This window comes from Pseudorca crassidens, chromosome 5 (genome assembly GCF_039906515.1).
Source record: "Pseudorca crassidens isolate mPseCra1 chromosome 5, mPseCra1.hap1, whole genome shotgun sequence".
NCBI lineage: Eukaryota > Metazoa > Chordata > Mammalia > Artiodactyla > Delphinidae > Pseudorca > Pseudorca crassidens.
The window spans coordinates 137,758,057-137,777,788 of record NC_090300.1 but is presented as its reverse complement, the minus strand read 5'-3'; the positions used below and the strand labels follow the sequence as shown (position 1 = coordinate 137,777,788).

The 19,732-nt window shown below is 45.8% G+C and overlaps 1 protein-coding gene across 2 annotated transcripts in view; it reads right to left on the bottom strand.

The window, feature by feature from the left end:
• IFNGR2 (interferon gamma receptor 2) overlaps positions 1 to 18,625 on the bottom strand; it is a 34,674-nt gene extending 16,049 nt beyond the window's left edge. For both annotated transcript variants that reach the window (XR_010943821.1, XM_067739380.1), the window contains exons 1-2: positions 18,333 to 18,625; positions 3,570 to 3,702 (exon numbers count right to left, since the gene is read on the bottom strand). Coding sequence is in view for 1 of the 2 variants with exons in the window: in XM_067739380.1 (XP_067595481.1) it covers positions 3,570 to 3,702; positions 18,333 to 18,408 (209 nt within the window). In the remaining variant the exon portion in view is untranslated. The remainder of the gene's footprint in view (positions 1 to 3,569; positions 3,703 to 18,332) is intronic.
• Between the last annotated feature and the right edge of the window lie 1,107 nt (positions 18,626 to 19,732).

Sequence of the window (19,732 nt, the reverse complement as noted above, 5' to 3'; positions counted from 1 at the left end):
TCACGAGCATGGCACTGCCCCATGTCTGGACTCCCACCCTCTTGCCCAGGCTTATGTTGAATCAGCCAGTCTGAGCCTTACCCAGCAAGTAGTCCTGGCTCCTGGCAATGTACTCATGTGGATGGCCTCTGTCCCTTTTACCTAATTTTGAAAGCAACCTCATCATGAGAGGGAGAACAGCATAATGATTAAACACATGGACTCTGGGGCCAGATTACCTGGGTTCAAATCCCAGTTACTTCACTTCTCTGTTCCTCAGTCTTCTTATCTATAAGATGGGATGAACTATAGCATCTGACTCTCAGGGTTGTCCTGACAGTTGAAACAGTGGACACCAGGAAAGTGCCTGGATCAGGGCCTGGTGCCTAGTAACCACCATCTAAATGTCTGTTAAACACCTGGGCAACCAATGATTTCACTGTCCAGGCTCTGTTACATCACTTCCAAAAATGATGAAGTTTTTTCCCTTTGAACCCAGCAAGTCATTGTCCAGAAATGTAAGAAAATCCGACACAGTTTATGTTTGAGGACATTACTTATAACAGTCACAAACTGTCAACTATTTATACCACTCATGAGTGAGGAAAAGTTTAAAAAATCCTGAGTGATACATCATATAACAGAACATAGAATAAAAATGTTCACACAGAAATAACTGTATGAAAAAAGTGGCTACATGCTTAACTACATTAAGTTAAAAGGAAAGAAAAAAAGGAAACAGGACCCAGAAGCATAACCCCAGTTTTGTTTCAGTCTTACACACATGCTGGCACATTTGCAAACAACTGCACGTATTTAGAAAAAAATGTCTAGAGAGAAATACACTAAAATGAGAATAGTGATTTTTCTTGGACAGCAGGTTGTTTTAATTTTATTCTTTTTACTTTTCTAGATTTTCCACATTTTCTATAAAGAAAATGTATTGCTATTAAAATTATAAAACAATGAAATTTAAAAAATGCATTGGGAAGACTGGGCAAGTGGGGTGTGACCTAGAAAGGGCCCTGCTGTCTGCCTGTTTTTATTTTCAAGAAAAAACAGAAATTCGGTTCTTTTTTTTTTTTAAGTGAACTCTCCAGATGTTTAAATGTTGGCACTAATTGGAAAAAAAAATTAAACACTGTGACCAAACACAGACTTTAGGCCACATGATCTGCAACTTCTGATTTAAACTTAAAATTTGCCCACAAAGTGCTCTATGTAATTTTGGCTTTGCTACTGTGACTGTCAAAAAACAGAGGCACGTTTATTTATAATTATAGTGATGTTTTACTGGAGAGAAACAGAATGGAAACTTTTAAGTCCCATTTTTTAATTTTTTTTAAAATTTTTTAAATTTAATTTTGAGCCCCCTCAAAATTAAATTATTTAATGTAACTAAAATGTCCTAAACATGTGAAAGTACCTAGAAACAAACCGACAAAAAAAGCAAAGGCCCTCTTCCATGATCAAATCTATAATTGGAAAAGAAAACAAAATTAGCTTCTGTTTGAGTTTTCAGTGACCCCCTCAGCTTTTACAAATAGGGACATTCACATTCAACACATCACATCCCAAACCAACCTCTAACCTGATAAAATATCTACAAAATGCTTTCCGAATAGAAAACACAGTGAAACAGGTTGGTCTGTGATGTGAAACTGTCAAAGGCTTTAACAAATACTTCTAATATTTAGAGGTGCTCTGTCAACCCACAAATGTACTTCCCCAGTCAAGGCTAAGGAATGCTAGTCAACAGATCAGCTGTAACTTCCCCTTACTGAAATCTTCTTGTGTGGCTCTAGGATACCATATTTACTCAATGCCGAGCAGGGCCAGCTTCACGGGCACGTGACCTGCGCAGTGGCACAAAGCTGTACTCCTAGGAGGGCACCTGGTTTGAAGCTCTGCTTTACCATCCTGAAATTCCCAATAGTTTTTGCACAAGGGGCCCTATGTTTTCATTTTGCACCGGGCCCTGCAAATTATGTAGCCGGTCCTCACGGACTGGTCCTTTTATTACAGATGATCATGTTTATAATTTATAATTACTTAAGAAATAGATAAATGCAATCCAGAGATAGTACTCAAATCCCAGTTCAGAATTTATTTTTGTTAAGCAAGTATTGTTACAATGGATAGTTCACGATGAAAACGAAGTCATCTGGAAACTACTCCTCTAACAAATTAACCATCTGTAATTTTTCTACATTGCCTGCCTGCTCTTGACCACAGACTCATTCCATGTCGCATACAGTTGCACCTGCTGTCATGTGACACATAACTACCCTTTTTACTGGTCACCTAACGGTTCATCCATAAGTTAAAACTTGACACAGTTTGCCACCTTCCTGCTAATGGACATGAATAGACACTTCAATGTATCAGTATATCTTCATGAATAAAAGTTTGTTTTTTTTTCATGATGGGGGGGTCGTATTGTCTGCCTAGGATGAAAGTAACATGGACATCCCTAAGACTGTAAGTGAAGAGTAGAATTATTTTCTAAGGGGGCTGTGCTCATAATTGATCCTGATCCAGCACTGCATCCACCAGCCACATTCTCAAAAGCACTGAGCATTCCTTTTTTTTTTTTTTTTTTTTTGCGGTATGCGGGCCTCTCACCGTTGTGGCCTCTCCCGTTGCGGAGCACAGGCTCCGGACTCGCAGGCTCAGCGGCCATGGCTCACGGGCCCAGCCGCTCCGCGGCATGTGGGATCTTCCCGGACCGGGGCACGAACCCGTGTCCCCTGCATCGGCAGGCGGACTCTCAACCACTGCGCCACCAGGGAAGCCCCTAGCATTCCTATTTTTTAAAATTTTGCTTATTTAGTAATCTAAAAATGACTTAGCCGATAATTTTGTGTGTGTGTGCACCGTGTGGCATGCAGGATCTTTGTTCCCCGACCAGGGATTGAACTCACGCCCTGTGTATTGGAAGAGTGGAGTCCTAACCACTGGACCGCAAGGGAATTCCCACAATAATTTTAACTTAGTCTCCACTTAATTCATTTAACAGGGTAAACAAGGACTTGGATTTTGCCTTTCTTCTTCCCCTATGTGTCTATACTGCAAATCAAGTGATGGCAAACTGTAAAAAAGCTTGAAAAGAAGGTGAGAGACAGAATGAGGGGCCAGAAAAAAATGGAACACCAGCTTAGAAACTGAGAATTAATAGTTCATTAGATGAATAACTTCCTTATTAGACCAAATTTGGCCCACAAGCCTAAATAAACCAGATTTTGACACTTGAAAGAGATGAAGACCAAAAGATGCCTCTTGCCCTTTCAAGATAGGAAGGCTTTTTATACATCTTCTCTTGAAACTGATGAATCAACTTTCACCAAACTAAGCAGTCATGTGGTTAGACAGCTGAGTTCTCTGAGGGCCAGCGTCCTTTCAGCCTTCAGATACACGGGGTGTCGTGAAATCTCTGTCCTTGGAGATGTAAAAAGGACAAGAGAACTATCTGCTTCCCATGGACTTGCATGCAGCCTGCCAAGAGGCAAGAACAGGCAGCTGGCCTCAGGTTCCGTAACAACCTCCCAACCCCAGCTCCCAGTAAGAATGCCAACGGAAATGTCGCTTACTATTTATACTGCACCTGGTAGACCACCGGCCTTGCGTCATTGTTCAGGGACACAGGCTCCCAGCTCAGAGCCTGCTGGGCGTTGTACAGGTGAACCTTCAGGTTTCGAGGAGCAGGCAGCTGGAAGGGGGTGTCTTGACAGGGACAGAGAATAAGAAAAGGGAGGAGAGGCGGGAGAGAAAGGGAGGGTCGAGAGGAGAAAAATCGATTACAAAAATATTCCAATGCACTCTACCAGACCATTCCTACACCTTGGTTTTTTTTTTTTTTTTTTAACTAATTGCTATTGGAGTATAGTTGCTTTACAATGCTGTGTTAGTTTCTACTGAACAGCAAAATGAATCAGCCATACATATACATATATCCCCTCTTTTGGATTTCCTTCCCATTACGCCTCGGTTTTTGGTATTACCCGTTCTCCCCTACTCCTTTAGCCTTTGACTAAAGACGGCACCACTGACACAGACCGTGGGAAAAAGGGGGGCTTGGGGATGCCTCTCCACTTGCAGGTTCCAGTCCTTATGAATGGGTCCTGGGTATGGGGTCTGGCTGAACCAGAATGCCTGTTTTACGTTTAGTAAGTGTGGGTAACTTAACAGCCCGGGCTTCTGTTTCTTCGTCAGGAGTAAGGAATAAGTAACAGTAGACTGCAGAAGGCCGTGGAGAAAATTAACTTGATGACTATTTGACATGCATTAGACCCAGACTTATACCAAAGGAGTGTTTGGTAAACGTCCACAAACATGGGTGCGCGCGCGCACACACACACACACACACACACACACACACACACACAGAAACATACCCCAAACCAGGCGTGCAAAGCCCACAGACACCTGGGAGGGTGAGGACTTGTCTTCTGAGCTTCATCAGAGTCGCTGTGTTTCTCAAAGACCCCCCCCAACATCACAAGCACTGAAGTTAAAATGCAGATTCCCAGGCTCCGCCCCAGACCAGGAGTTCTGCATTTCAACAAGCTTCCCAGCTGATTCTCATGCACACTGAAGTTTGAGAACTACAAACGATAGAATAACACATTCCCCAGGGAACTGCCACCAAGATCTGAATCCCCCTTTTCGGGGTGACCTGGGAGACACAACTCCAAACAGGTGCTTTACAGGATTGGGCTAGAGGCTGCCCGCACGGGAGCCTTTGCTCTAGTTAGAAAACAGACCGTAATGATAGACTTTCTCTGAGATTTAAAGATTAATGGGGACTTCCCTGGTGGCGCAGTGGTAAAGTATCCGCCTGCCAACGCAGGGGACATGGGTTCGATCCCCGGTCCGGGAGGATCCCACATGCCACAGAGCAACTAAGCCTGTACGCCACAACTACTGAAGCCCGTGAGCTGTAGGGCCCGTGTGCTAAAACTACTGAAGCCTGCATGCCTAGAGCCCGTGCTCAAGCCACTGCAATGAGAAGCCTGTGCAACAAAGAGTAGCCCCCGCTCGCTGCAACTAGAGAAAGCCCACGCACAGCAACAAAGACCCGACGCAGCAGACAAAAAAAAAAAACAAAAAAAAAACCATTAATGAGAAACACCCAGAGGTGGAAAGTGAAGTTTGAAAAACATGCCGTTCCAGAATTCAAAGCAGGAAACTCAAACCACACAATTTCAGTAAATGCATCCAAGCTTAAAGAAGGATGCCCGGATCAGCTGATAGCCTGGCCCGCTGCTCTCTTCTGAAAGGTACATTACCTAGAGTCTGTGGCCACTTGTTTACTTACAGAATGTCCACTGTCTTCACAGCTATGACCTTGGGCTGACCTCCATTCTAGATCTTAATTCAAGCAGCTCACCAGCACTGCTGCCAACTCATACCAGGCCTCATGGAAGCTGGGCCAAAGGCGCAGCATGGCGGGAGGCTGGTCTCCTGGTCAGGCCCATCCCGCTCACTGTGGCTGCTATAGCCCAGTGGATGCCAAAGCTGAGCTGAGAAATGAAGTTCTGCTTCCAGGGAGGGATGTGCAGGGTCTCAGGGGTGAGTGCTTGGTTGGGGCTGGGCACCCATCAGAGCATACCGGAGGCCTTCTACTGTCTATATTAGTTTCCTAGTTTTAAAAAATTAATTAATTTTTGGCTGTATTGGATTTTCATTGCATGCGGGCTTTCTCCTAGTTGTGGCGAGCTGGGGCTACTCTTTGTTGTGGTGCGTGGGCTTCTCATTGCGGTGGCTTCTCTTGTTGCGGAGCAAGGGCTCTAGGCGCGCGGGCTTCAGTAGTTGCAGTACACAGGCTCAGTAGTTGTGGCTCGCGGGCTCTAGAGCACAGGCTCAGTAGTTGTGGTGCACGGGCTTAGCTGCTCCGCGGCATGTGGGATCTTCCCGGTCCAGGGCTCAAACCCGTGTCCCCTGCACTGGCAGGTGGATTCTTAACCACTGCACCACCAGGGAAGTCCCCAGTTTCCTACTGATGTTGAAAGAAATGACCCCAAATGTAGTGTCTTAAAACAACCCAGATTTATGCTCTTACAGCTCTGGAGGTCAGAAGTTTGCAGTAGGTCTCACTGGGCCCATGTCAAGGTGTCGGCAGGGCTCTGTTCCTTCTGGAAGCTTGCCTTTTTCCTTGCCTAGAAGCTGCTCACATTCTTTGGCTCATGGCCTCTGCCTCCGGCAATGCTGGGCTGAGTCTTTCTTGTGCTGCCGTCTCTTTGGTTCTGACTCTCTTGCCTCCCTCTCCCATCTTCCAAGGACCCTTGTGATTGCACTGGGCCCACAGAGCCCGACAATCCAGGATAATCTCCCCAGCTCAGGACCCCTAATTTAATCACGTCTGCCAAACCCCTTTTGCCATGTAAGATGACGTGGTCACAGGTTCCGGGGATGAGGATGTGGACACCTTTGGGGACCCTTATTCGGCCTGCCCCAGGGCTCCTCCCCATCTCCCCATCTCTGGGGAGGGGCCAGAGGCGTTCCCCCTCCCTCCGCCCTTCTCCTGGCACCCTCTCCCCCGTCTAAACATTCAGCTGAGAAAGGGAGCGACAGGGGACCAGTGAAGTCTTCCACCCCAACTGGCACGTGGACCAGAAGAAAGGCTTCTGGAAAAGCTGGGGTCTCCAGATGAGTCTTCCACTTTCTTCAACTTTCATTTTACTGAGGTGTGGAGAGAGGACCTGCAGTTTTGCTCTCGTATTTGAGTTTCTTGGACTCCCCTGTCTCACCACATTCAGAGAAGAAAATGAGTCTTACGGCTGTAGATTTCACAGTGAAGTACCAGAGGCTGCCCACTCATTAACACCAACAGCTTCAACCCCGGCCCTGCACGCCTCTCAGGAGGCCCGTCCCTCCACAGCCTCCCGTGGCCTCCTCCTTGTTCCTGGGAAGCGCCGGGAACCCTCCCACCTCGCCTTGCCCTTGCTGCTGCCCTTCTCTGGAGCCTTCTCTCCCCCTGTGCCAGGCTCTCTCCCCCGCTCCCTTCATGTCTCTGCTCAGATGCCACCTTATCAGAGCAGCTTCCTGCCTACGAAGCCCAGGGCAGGCCACTCCCGATCCCTGCTTTCCTTTTCTCCTAGCTTTCCCACCACCTGCGTCCTTTGTTTACACCCCGGTGGTGAGAGGCATGGATTCCAGAACTTGACTGCCTGGGTTCAAAGCCACGCGTGCTTTGCGGGACCTTGAGCAAGCTGTTTCCCTCTCTGTGCCTGGTTGCCTCCCCTGCGAAATGGAAACGAAAACAGTGCAGACTTCAAAGGGTTATTATGAGGAATGAGTGGGTTAATTTCACATGCGGTGCTGAGAACAGTGCGAGCACCACATGATCGTTTCCTCTCCTCCTTGCTAGCAGCTCACTGACAGTCTCCCCCAACACTAGAGCAGCGAGCTCCAGGAGGGCTGGGTGTTGCCACACTTGGGGGCTGTTTCATCCCTAGTGCCTGGAGGACCAGGCACGCAGGATCTGGGGAGCGAGTGGCTTGCAGCCCAGCGGCCTGAGTTGCTTCAGGGATTATGTAGCCAGTTTCTGTGTCCTCAGGGTTGCATTTGTCCACCCGAAACCCACGCTAATCTCAGTCTCTCTTTCTCTTCCTTGCTTTATGTGTAAGTCCTGCCTTTTCTCTGGTCTCAGTGGCTGAGGCAGGGAGTGGGTATAACTCTGGACCATGGACTTATCTGGATGGCTCTAAAGGGTCAATATATTTAGGGCCATAGCACCTTCTGTCAACAGTGTTGACAAAGGCTCTGTGGGAAGGGAAGAGAATTTCTGGACAAAGGGCTTTGGCTGGAATCCTGATCCTGCCACCTAGAGCCATGGGATCCTACCACGACCCCACCTGAGCCTCAGTTTTCCCATGAGTAATGAAATGATACCATCTCTCCCAGAGATGGAGTGAGGGGCAAATGCAGGACCACGAATGAAAGGCAAACCAGACACTGCTGCCTAAGTGTGATTTTTAAGACGTGCCCATTTCAGGGTGATCTGATGGATGGCTGCTTCTGCAGGTGGCGAGCCGCAACCCGATACCCAGACCCTGCCTTCAGTGATCAGCAACAGAGGGCCCAGCCCCATGCTGATCACTGCATTCAATGGTCTGACCCTGCTGTAGGCAGAACAGTGGCCCCTCCCAAAGATGTCTGTGTCCTAATGTATTCACAGGACACAGATATCTTTGGGAGGGGATGAAACTTAGGGTTCTGAGGAGGACACAGGGCGTGCACAGCCGTGTGGCTGACAGGGTCTTGGTGCTCGGCCAGGTGTCAGGCCTGAGCCTCTGAGGTGGGAGAGCCAAGCTCAGGACACTGGTTCACCAGAGACCTCCCAGCTCCAAGTAATATCAAACAGCGAAAGCTCTCCCAGAGATCTCCATCTCAACGCTAAGACCCAGCTCCACTCAACTACCAGCAAGCTACAGTGCTGGACACCCCATGCCAAACAACTAGCAAGACAGGAACACAACCCCACCCATTAGCAGACAGGCTGCCTAAAATCATAATAGGATCACAGGCACCCCAAAACACACAACCAGACGTGGGCCTGCCCACCAGAAAGACAAGATCCAGCCACATCCACCAAAACATAGGTGCCACTCGCCTCCACCAGGAAGCCTACACAACCCACTGAACCAACCTTAGCCACTGGGGACAGACACCAAAAACAACAGGAACTACGAACCTGCAGCCTGTGAAAAGGAGACCCCAAACACAGTAAGTTAGGCAAAATGACAAGACAGAGAAATACACAGCAGATGAAGAAGCAAGGGAAAAACCCACCAGACCTAACAAATGAAGAGAAAATAGGCTGTCTACCTGAAAAAGAATTCACAGTAATGATATTAAAGATGATCCAAAATCTTGGAAATAGAATGGAGAAAATACAAAAACCATTTAACAAGGACCTAGAAGAACTAAAGAGCAAACAAACAATGATGAACAACACAATCAATGAAATTAAAAATTCTCTAGGAGGAATTAATAGCAGAATAACTGAGGCAGAAGAACAGATAAGTGACCTGGAAGATAAAATACTGGAAATGACTACCACAGGGCAGGATAAAGAAAAAAGAATGAAAAGAGTTGAGGACAATCTCAGAGACCACTGGGACAACATTAAATGCACCAACATTCGAATTACAGGGGTCCCAGAAGAAGAAGAGAAAAAAAAAGGGACTGAGAAAATATTTGAAGAGATTATAGTTGAAAACTTCCCTAAGATGGGTAAGGAAATAGTCAATAAAGTCCAGGAAATGCAGAGAGTCCCATACAGGATAAATCCAAGGAGAAACACACCAAGACACATATTAATACAATTATCAAAAATTAAATTCAAAGAAAAAAGATTAAAAGCAGCAAGGGAAAAGCAACAATTAACATACAAGGGAATCCCCATAAGGTTAACAGCTGATCTTTCAGCAGAAACTCTGCAAGCCAGAAGGGAGAGACAGGACATATTTAAAATGATGAAAGGGAAAAACCTACAACCAAGATTACTCTACCCAGCAAGGATCTCATTCAGATTCAATAGAGAAATTAAAATCTTTACAGACAAGCAAAAGCGAAGAGAATTCAGCACCACCAAACCAGCTCTACAACAAATGCTACAGAAACTTCTCTAGGCAGGAAACACAAGAGAAGGAAAAGACTTACAATAACAAGCCCAAAAGAATTAAGAAAATGGTAATAGGAACATTCATATCAATAACTACCTTAAATGTAAATGGATTCAATGCTCCCACCAAAAGACACAGACTGGCTGAATGGATACAGAAACAAGACCCATACATACGCTGTCTACAAGAGACCCACTTCAGACCTAGGGACACATACAGACTGAAAGTGAGGGGATGGAAAAAGATATTCCATGCAAATGGAAATCAAAAGAAAGCTGGAGTAGCAATACTCATACCAGACAAAATAGACTTTAAAATAAAGACTAATACAAGAGACAAAGAAGGACACTACATAATGATCAAGGGATCAATCCAAGAAGAAGTTATAACAATTGTAAATATTTATGCACCCAACATAGGAGCACCTCAATACATAAGGCAAATACTAACAGCCATAAAAGGAGAAATCGACAGTAACACAATCATAGTAGCGAACTTTAACACCCCACTTTCACCAATGGACAGATCATCCAAAATGAAAATAAATAAGGAAACACGAGCTTTAAATGATACATTAAACAACATGGACTTAATTGATATTCAAAGGACATTCTATCCAAAAACAGCAGATTACACTTTCTTCTCAAGTGCTCATGGAACATTCTCCAGGATAGATCATATCTTGGGTCACAAATCAAGCCTTGGAAAATTTAAGAAAACTGAAAATTGTATCAAGTATCTTTTCTGACCACAACACTATGAGACTAGATATCAATTACAGGAAAAAGTCTGTAAAAAAACCAAACACATGGAGACTAAACAGTACACTACTAAATAAACAAGAGATCACTGAAAAAATCAAAGAGGAAATCAAAAAATACCTAGAAACAAATGACAATGAAAACATGATGACCCAAAACCTATGAGATGCAGCAAAAGCAGTTCTAAGAGGGAAGTGTATAGCAATACAATCCTACCTCAAGAAACAAGAAACATCTCAAATAAACAATGTAAACTTACACCTAAAGCAATTAGAGAAAGAACAAAAAAACCCCAAAGTTAGCAGAAGGAAAGAAATCATAAAGATCAGATCAGAAAGAAGTGAAAATGAAATGAAGGAAACAATAGCAAAGATCAATAAAACTAAAAGCTGGTTCTTTGAGAAGATAAACGAAATTGATAAACCATTAGCCAGACTCATCAAGAAAAAAAGGAAGAAGACTCAAATCAATAGAATTAGAAATGAAAAAGGGGAAGTAACAACTGACACTGCAAAAATACAAAGGATCATGAGAGCTTACTACAAACAACTATATGCCAATAAAATGGACAACCTGGAAGAAATGGACAACCTGAACCAGGAAGAAATAGAAAATATAAACAGACCAATCACAAGCACTGAAATTGAAACTGTGATTAAAAATCTTCCAACAAACAAAAGCCCAGGACCAGATGGCTTCACAGGCAAATTCTATCAAACATTTAGAGAAGAGCTAACACCTATCCTTCTCAAACTCTTCCAAAATATAGCAGAGGGAGGAAATACTCCCAAACTTATTCTACAAGGTCACCATCACCCTGATATCCAAACCAGACAAAGATGCCACAAAAAAAGAAAACTACAGGCCAATATCACTGATGAACATAGATGCAAAAGTCCTCAACAAAATACTAGCAAACAGTATCCAACAGCACATTTAAAGGATCATACACCATGATCAAGTGGGGTTTATCCCAGGAATGCAAGGATTTTTCAATATATGCAAATCAATCAATGTGATAAACCATATTAACAAATTGAAGGAGAAAAACCATATGATCATGTCAATAGATGCAGAAAAAGCTTTTAACAAAATTTAACACCCATTTATGATAAAAACCCTCCAGAGAGTAGGCATAGAGGGAACTTACCTCAACATAATAAAGGCCATATATGACAAACCCACAGTCAACATTGCTCTCAATGGTGAAAAACTGAAACCATTTCCACTAAGATCAGGAACAAGACAAGGCTGCCCACTCTCACCACTATTATTCAACATATTCGAAGTAAAACTGTCACTGTTTGCAGATGACATGATACTATACACAGAGAATCCTAAAGATGATACCAGAAAACTACTAGAGCTAATTAATGAATTTGGTAAAGTAGAAGGATACAAAATTAATGCACAGAAATCTCTTGCATTCCTATACACTAATGATGAAAAATCTGAAAGAGAAATTAAGGAAACACTCCTATTTTCCATTGCAACAAAAAGAATAAAATACCTAGGAATAAACCTACCTAAGGAGACAAAAGACCTGTATGCAGAAAACTATAAGACACTGACAAAAGAAATTAAAGGTGATACAAACAGATGGAGAGATATACCATGTTCTTGGATTGGAAGAATCAACATTGTGAAGATGACTATACAACCTAAAGCAATCTACAGATTCAATGCAATCTCTATTAAACTACCAATGGCATTTTTCACAGAACTAGAACAAAAAATTTCACAATTTGTATGGAAACACAAAAGACCCCGAGTAGCCAAAGCAATCCTGAGAAAGAAAAACGGACCTGGAGGAATCAGGCTCCCTGACTTCAGACTATACTACAAAGCTACAGTAATCAAGACAATAAGGTACTGGCACAAAAATAGAAATATAGATCAATGGAACAGGAGAGAAAGCCCAGAGATAAAGCCATGCACATATGGTCACCTTATCTTTGATAAAGGAGGCAAGAATATACAATGGAGAAAAGACAGTCTCTTCAATAAGTGGGTCTGGGATAACTGGACAGCTTCATGTAAAAGAATGAAATTAGAACACTCCCTAATGCCATACACAAGACTAAACTCCAAATGGATTAAAGAACTAAATGTAAGGCCAGACACTATAAAACTCTTAGAGGAAAACATAGGCAGAACACTCTATTACATAAATCACAGCAAGATCCTTTTTGACCCGCCTCCTAGAGAAATGGAAATAAAAACAAAAATAAACAAATGGGACCTAATGAAACTTAAAAGCTTGCACAGCAAAGGAAACCATAAACAAGACAAAAAGACAACCCTCAGAATGGGAGAAAATATTTTCAAACGAAGCAACTGACAAAGGATTAACCTCCAAAATATACAAGCAGCTCATGCAGCTCAATATCAAACAACTGGGGCTTCCCTGTTGGCACAGTGCTTAAGAATCTGCCTGCCAATGCAGGGGACACGGGTTCGAGCCCTGGTCTGGGAAGATCCCACATGCCGCGGAGCAACTAAGCCCGTGTGCCACAATTACCGAGCCTGCTCTATAGAGCCTGCGTGCCACAACTACTGAAGCCCGTCTGCCTAGAGCCTGTGCTCTGCAACAAGAGAAGCCACCGCAATGAGAAGCCTGCACACTGCAACGAAGAGTAGCCCCTGCTCACCGCAACTAGAGAAAGCCCACATGAAGCAACGAAGACCCAGCACAGCTAAAAAATAATAAATAAGTAAAATAAATAAATTTAGTTTTAAAAAAACCCCAAACAAACAAACAACCCAATCCAAAAATGGGCAGAAGACCTAAACAGACATTTCTCCAAAGAAGATATACAGATTGCCAACAAACACATGAAAGGATGCTCAACATCACTAATCATTAGAGACATGCAAATCAAAACTACAATGAGGTATCACCTCACACCGGTCAGAATGGCCATCATCAAAAAATCTACAAACAATAAATGCTGGAGAGGGTGTGGAGAAAAGGGAACCCTCTTGCACTGTTGGTGGGAATGTAAACTGATACAGCCACTATGGAGAACAGCATGGAGGTTTCTCAAAAAAACTAAAAATATAACTACCATATGACCCAGCAATCCCACTACTGGGCATATACCCTGAGAAAACTATAATTCAAAAAGAGTCATGTACCACAATGTTCACTGCAGCTCTATTTACAATAGCCAGGACATGGGAGCAACCTAAGTGTCCATCGACAGATGAATGGATAAAGAAGATGTGGCACATATATGCATTGAAGTATTACTCATCCATAAAAAGAAACGAAACTGAGTTATTTGTAGTGAGGTGGATGGACCTAGAGACTGTCATACAGAGTGAAGGAAGTCAGAAAGAGAAAAACAAATACCATATGCTAACATATATATATGGAATCTAAAAAAAAAAAAAAGTTTCTGAAGAACCTATGGGCAGGACAGGAATAAAGACACAGATGTAGAGAATGGATTTGAGGACACGGGGAGGGGGAAGGGTAAGCTGGGGCGAAGTGAGAGAGTGGCATGGACATATATACACTACCAAATGTAAAACAGATAGCTAGTGGGAAGCAGCTGCATAGTGCAGGGAGATCAGCTGGGTGCTTTGTGACCACCTAGAGGGGTGGGATAGGGAGGGTGGGAGGGAGGGAGACGCAAGAGGGAGGAGATATGGGGATGTATGTATATGTATGGCTGATTCACTTTGTTATAAAGCAGAAACTAACGCACCATTGTAAAGCAATTATACTCCAATAAAGATGTTAAAAAAATTAAAAAAAAAAAAGAAATTTAGGGTCCAAATCAGAAGACCTAAAAACAGATTATCCTGGAGTATTTGGGTGGACCCGATGTCACCATAAGTATGTTTGTCTAGAAGCTGGAAAAGGCAAGGAAGTGATTCTTCCCCTAGAACCCTTAGAAAGGAGCACATCGCTACAACACCTTGATTTTAGCCCAGTGAAAGCTGCATCTGACTGCTGACCTCCTGAACTGTAAGACACTAAATTTGGTTCTAGGCATCTTCACCATAAGCTTCTTTGCCGTAGACATTTTTGCCACAGCATTTTCACTGCAAACATTTTTGCCAAATAACTAATTTGCCATCAGGCGATTTAGCTCTAAAAAGTAAAATAATGAAAAATAAAAGAGAGACAGTGCATAAGACATAATGAAACATGAAAAGTGATGACAAAACTTAGAAGACTTTATTGCAAAATACAAAATATTTGAATCCATTGAAAATGTGTGTAGATGCATGGCAATACTGCGCAAACAACTGATTTTATTTTGTGGGCTTTACAAAGCCCTTGTCTTCAAAGTCTTTCGTTCATCATATTATACGTTGTTTTGTTTTTTTCCTATTGACTTGTTTCATGCTTTCTCTTTTTCACTAAGATTTCATATTGCATTAAGCGAGGTGTCAGTTTCTGAACACTGGGATGCATGTTTGTAACTGAGCTTTGTACTGCGTTGTGAAAGCCTCTACGCTATTGTGTGGTCTTGGCATACTGTCACGTGTCCCTTGAGAAACGTTTAGTTCTATGGGAAACATTGGTTCAACGCTGTACCTTTAAGGCCGTTGGTCTCTTTCTCTTCCAGGGTAGTGTGTTTCAAAATCAGAAACAAAATCATCATCATCGGTCAGCTCGATAAAGTCATCAGTAACTTCACTAACTGGAAGAAACGCTGCTGACACATTTCAACCGCTTGAAACCAAACTATCAACCAGTTATTTTATCTTTTACAGCAAAATCGCCTGATGGCCAATTAGTTAGGCGACGAACATGTTTGAGGTGCCAAGTTGGTAGTCATTCGTTCCAGCAACAACAGGAAACTAATACAGTCCCTGGAGGTGGACCCCAGGCCTTTAATGACACCCCAGCTCCTACAAGATAAAAGCTCACAGTCCTAAGTAGCGTGTACAAAGCCCCAGTCTACTTGTTTCTCCACGGTCTTTGGGGCAATGGTTCACTAACTGTCAATGGTAAGAAGAGATAACCTAGGGAGGTGCCAAGTGTGTCCTCTGTACCTCACAACCACAGCTCCTTCTGTTCCACCTTCCTGCCCCAACCGGCCACCTCCGATCCACCCTGGATCCAGGTGTTTGAGATTTTATACATTTTTAAGAATAGTCTCTCCTGGGTCTTAACAGCATAGTTTGATAAACACACATCACACACAGATAATAAAGTACTGCTAACATCAAAATTAATCATTTAATCTTTTTTTTTTTTTTTTTTTTGCGTTACGCGGGCCTCTCACTGCTGTGGCCTCTCCCGTTGCGGAGCACAGGCTCCGGACGCGCAGCCTCAGCGGTCATGGCTCACGGGCCCAGCCGCTCCGCGGCATGTGGGATCTTCCCGGACCGGGGCACGAACCCGCGTCCCCTGCATCGGCAGGCGGACTCTCAACCACTGCACCACCAGGGAAGCCCTAATCATTTAATCTTGACAATCGAACACCCTTCAGAATCTTCCCATGGATGGGTCATTATTATGAACATCAATGATCTCACCTCCCTGCAGATGAGGAGAAGTCAAAAAGACATTCCCTGAATCCTCACCCATAACCAGGAAGCTGCTCTCGTCTGTAAATACTGGACATCAGCTTATTTACCTAGACCATTTGTCTCTTCCTATAAAGGATGGTTTGGTTTCCCAGGGAGTAAAATGGGGCTCTTATCCACTTCAAAATATGGGTGAGGAAATTAGGAGAGATCATGCATAGAAAGCACTTAACAGCTTGTCTGAGTTAAAAGAGTAGCCCAATAAATGGTGGACATTACTATCATTTATAGAGTTTGCCCCCAAACATTTCAGTTACATAGTAGTTTCCACTGTTGAGATTATGGACAAACAGGAGTTACTTAATACACATTTATCTGCAATGGTTTTTATGTGGTCGGGGATTTATGGTTTTTCTCAGTGGTCTCTAAGCTCTCAGAAGTTTTGGATGTTCAAGCCAGCAAGTCATGGTGAGAAAATTTTGTGGCCTAAGGACATTCCAATCTGCTAGACAATAAGCAGCAGCTCTGACAATTACAAATAGAAGCCTTAATTCTTCAACATTCGGGTAATTAAATTACTAAAGAGTGGGTTGACTTACTGCACTTTAATGCTTTGATTAGCTTCTATCTAAAGCACCACCTACTACAGATTGGGTCAGGTCCGGTATTTTACATATGTTATCCTTCTAACAACTCGAAGGGGTAGATATTGCAAGTGCCCCTTTAAAAATTTTGTTTCCAGTACTTGTATTTTTCCCCCCTCTGACCATAAAAGCAATTACGTGACTACTGAAGGACACCTGTAAATTATGGAGAAGTCTGGAAATTTTTCTACTTACTACCCGTTTACTATATAATCGTTAATCTTTTCACTTTGTGTTTTGACCAGCAAAGAGTTTCTCTTAAAAATATCCTGGTTAGTTTTCAATTGTTTATTATGCAAAATTTCAAATAGTCACAAAAAACAGATTAGTATAATGTGGTGCTGCTTTGCAAAGAATCTGTGGTGAAGGACCAGTTTATTTCCAATGCATCACAGAGACCCAAACTTTTGCAGAATACAATCAAAGATAATCACTAGAAAGATGGACCTAGGACCACCTTGGGCAATTACTAACATTTTACGAGTGCCCAAATCTCATGTGAAGGAAGCAGGGAAGGGGCAGACATAGGTTGTTCAAGGCTTGAAGCTGGGGAGGAGCGGAGTCGAGATTCAAACCCATCTGTCCGACTCCCAGGGGAAACAGCCATTTAACCAGGAGCACACATCCCCATATGCAAGGCTCCCCTCAGCCAGGATCTACGGCATTTAAGGGCTTTAGCAAGGGATGCTGATAAAAGAAACAAACGCAAACAACACCTTGAGAATTCAAGTGGGAGGAAATTTCTAAATTCTTGAGACTTCTTAAGTGTTACCCAATCTATGATACCGGCTTTTCTACAGGAAAGAACCCAGCAAAACACAAACACGTGCACATGCACAGAATGTTCTCACACATCCACCTTTGTCATTGTTTTCTCTTTCTTTCTCTCTCTTTTTTTTGTAGTTTTTCTCTTTCGCTCATAAGTATGGTCAGTTAATGTCAGAGGTAAGCAGATGGCCGATCTCAGGTAAAGGGCCGTCCAGATGGGAACGGAGCTGGGATTAACAGTCTGGTTCAGCTGACCGACCTCCTTACCCGCAACGCGACATTTCTGGGTCCCGCCCTGAGCGCAGCCCCGCCCCGCCCCCTTCCCCCCCCATCTAACCGTTCCCCATCGGGGTTTCACACCGATATCAAACACACCCGGCCACAGTAAGACTGAGTTACAGTCACAACCTCCAAGACGGAGGTCCCTGCCGGTGGCTGGCCTCCACGGCACGCAGCTGCCAGGAAGGCAGGCCTGGGACCTGCTTCCAGCTCAGGCCACTGGGGAGGACGTGCCAGACGGGGCTACGTTCAGGCGGCCCAGGAGAAGACTCTGTGGCCCGCAGAGGCGGCCTTTCCTCGAGCCCTGGATTCGGTTTTTCCTTTGTTCATTTTGAGACATTCGGAGTCGGGCCGCGCTGGAGTTTGGGCGGCGGCGCGGGGGTGGGAGAGAAGGAGCTAGAGTGTGTCCAGATTCAGGCAGGGGCAGCTTGGGCCCCTCCTTCCTGCCAGCGATGTCCAGGGCGCCGGGAGAGGCGAACGGCGTCCAGCGGCTCCTCCCGCTGCGCCAGCTCCACGCCCCGAGACTGCCCGGAATTCTCCCCTACCACCCCACACCCACTTCGGGCTCCCCGCGGACCCCGCCCGATCGGGGCAGCCCTGTAGCCCCTCAACCGATCCAGGTTCCCTGCGGATCCCAGCCGCTAGGGTCACCCCCGTTTACCCCCAACCTATCGGGGTTCCCGTGGGCACCCCACCTACTCCGGGCTCCCCGCTGACACCCACCCGTGCGACAACGGTTCCGGCCGGCCTCTGGGTGGGTGGGGGACCCAGGCCCCGCTTACCTGCCGGGGGCGTCGCTGCGCCGCAGCTACTGAGCAGTAACAGCAGCGGCAGCAGTAACAGAGGCGGCGGCCGCATGGCCCGGGGCTCTGGGCGCTGCGGCCTCAGCGGCACTCTGGGCGCGGCCCGGCCCCGGCGCGGGGTCGCCAAGCCGCTCACGTCGCCGCCTAGGTGGCCATGGCGAGCGCAGGGCGCTGGGGCCTGCCTCTTCCAGAGCGGCGGCGGCGGCGGCGCGTCCCGGGCGGCAGGAGAGCCCGGCTCGGCCGCCGCGCCCAGGCCAGCCCCTCCCGGCGCCCGCGCCCCGCCCAGCGAGGCCGCCAAGTTCCTGCGCCCCGCCCGCCGCGGGGATTTTCCCGGCGCCCCCCATTCGCGCCGGCGCTCCCGGGAACCGCGGCCCGGGGCCTCCCGGCCCCCCCACCCCACCCCGTCTACCCGCGGCCGAAGCGCCCAGCGCGGCCCGATCCCGACCTCTGCGGCCGCCCGAGCTGGGGTCTCCCGAAGCGAGGCCTGCGCCTGGCACAGAGGACGGCGGGGGGGTGGGGGGGGGCGGGGGGGGGAGGGGAGAGGGAACCCTGCCAGACGCCACCTTCGGGGGCCTTGCGACCCCCTCGAAACCCAAGGCCCTCGGTGGGCCTCGCGCGGAGCCCTCCATCCTCACCCCACCCCGTCTTCTCCCACTGCTCCCTGATTCCAGGGGTTGCACAGTTGGAGCATTCCTCCCTTGAGCTGAAGCTTTTGCTTGCTTATTAGTCACTAAAGTACCTACTCAGCTTTGAACCCTTTTTTGAAAATAGGTTTTAAGGGTATAGTGGATTGAAAGAGCCTGCGAGAAGGAAGGAGTGGGGCTTCGGGGCTTATGGGCGCCCAGTATCGCGGAGGGGGAGAGAAATGTCCTACATTTCAAAACGGCCTGTGGGTTTGGCCCAGTTTCAGGCTGTGAAGGAGTGTATGAGGAAGTAACCGCAGGCTCTGGGGCTGCGGGGGTGTGTGTGGGAGGCCTGCCCTCAGGCCGAGTCTGCGCTGTTTCCAGTTTGATGCCAGCAAGGATTTGAGTCTCTGCTGTTCTCCCAGGATGAGCCATAAAGCAAGTTCAGCAGGGAAGGAAGGGGGGCAAAAAAGGGAGGGAGTTGGGGGGATGGGACGGGGCGGGGAGACCAAGAGTGAAGGAAGAGGGTTGTCGGTCCCGCTGGGGGGCCCTGCTGGGCTAGTTGGCCACGTAGTGTTTGGCAACATCCAGCTTTACTTTTGGACTTTCTGCATTTTATTTCCTTACTGTAGAACTCTTTGGAGTTCTACAGCCACTGTTGCTCACACATGTGATGAAATATCTAGCAGTATTTGAATGGTACTTTGAGTGAGTTTTTTAAGACAAAGGCATGTTCGTATGTTGTGAAAAAAAGCA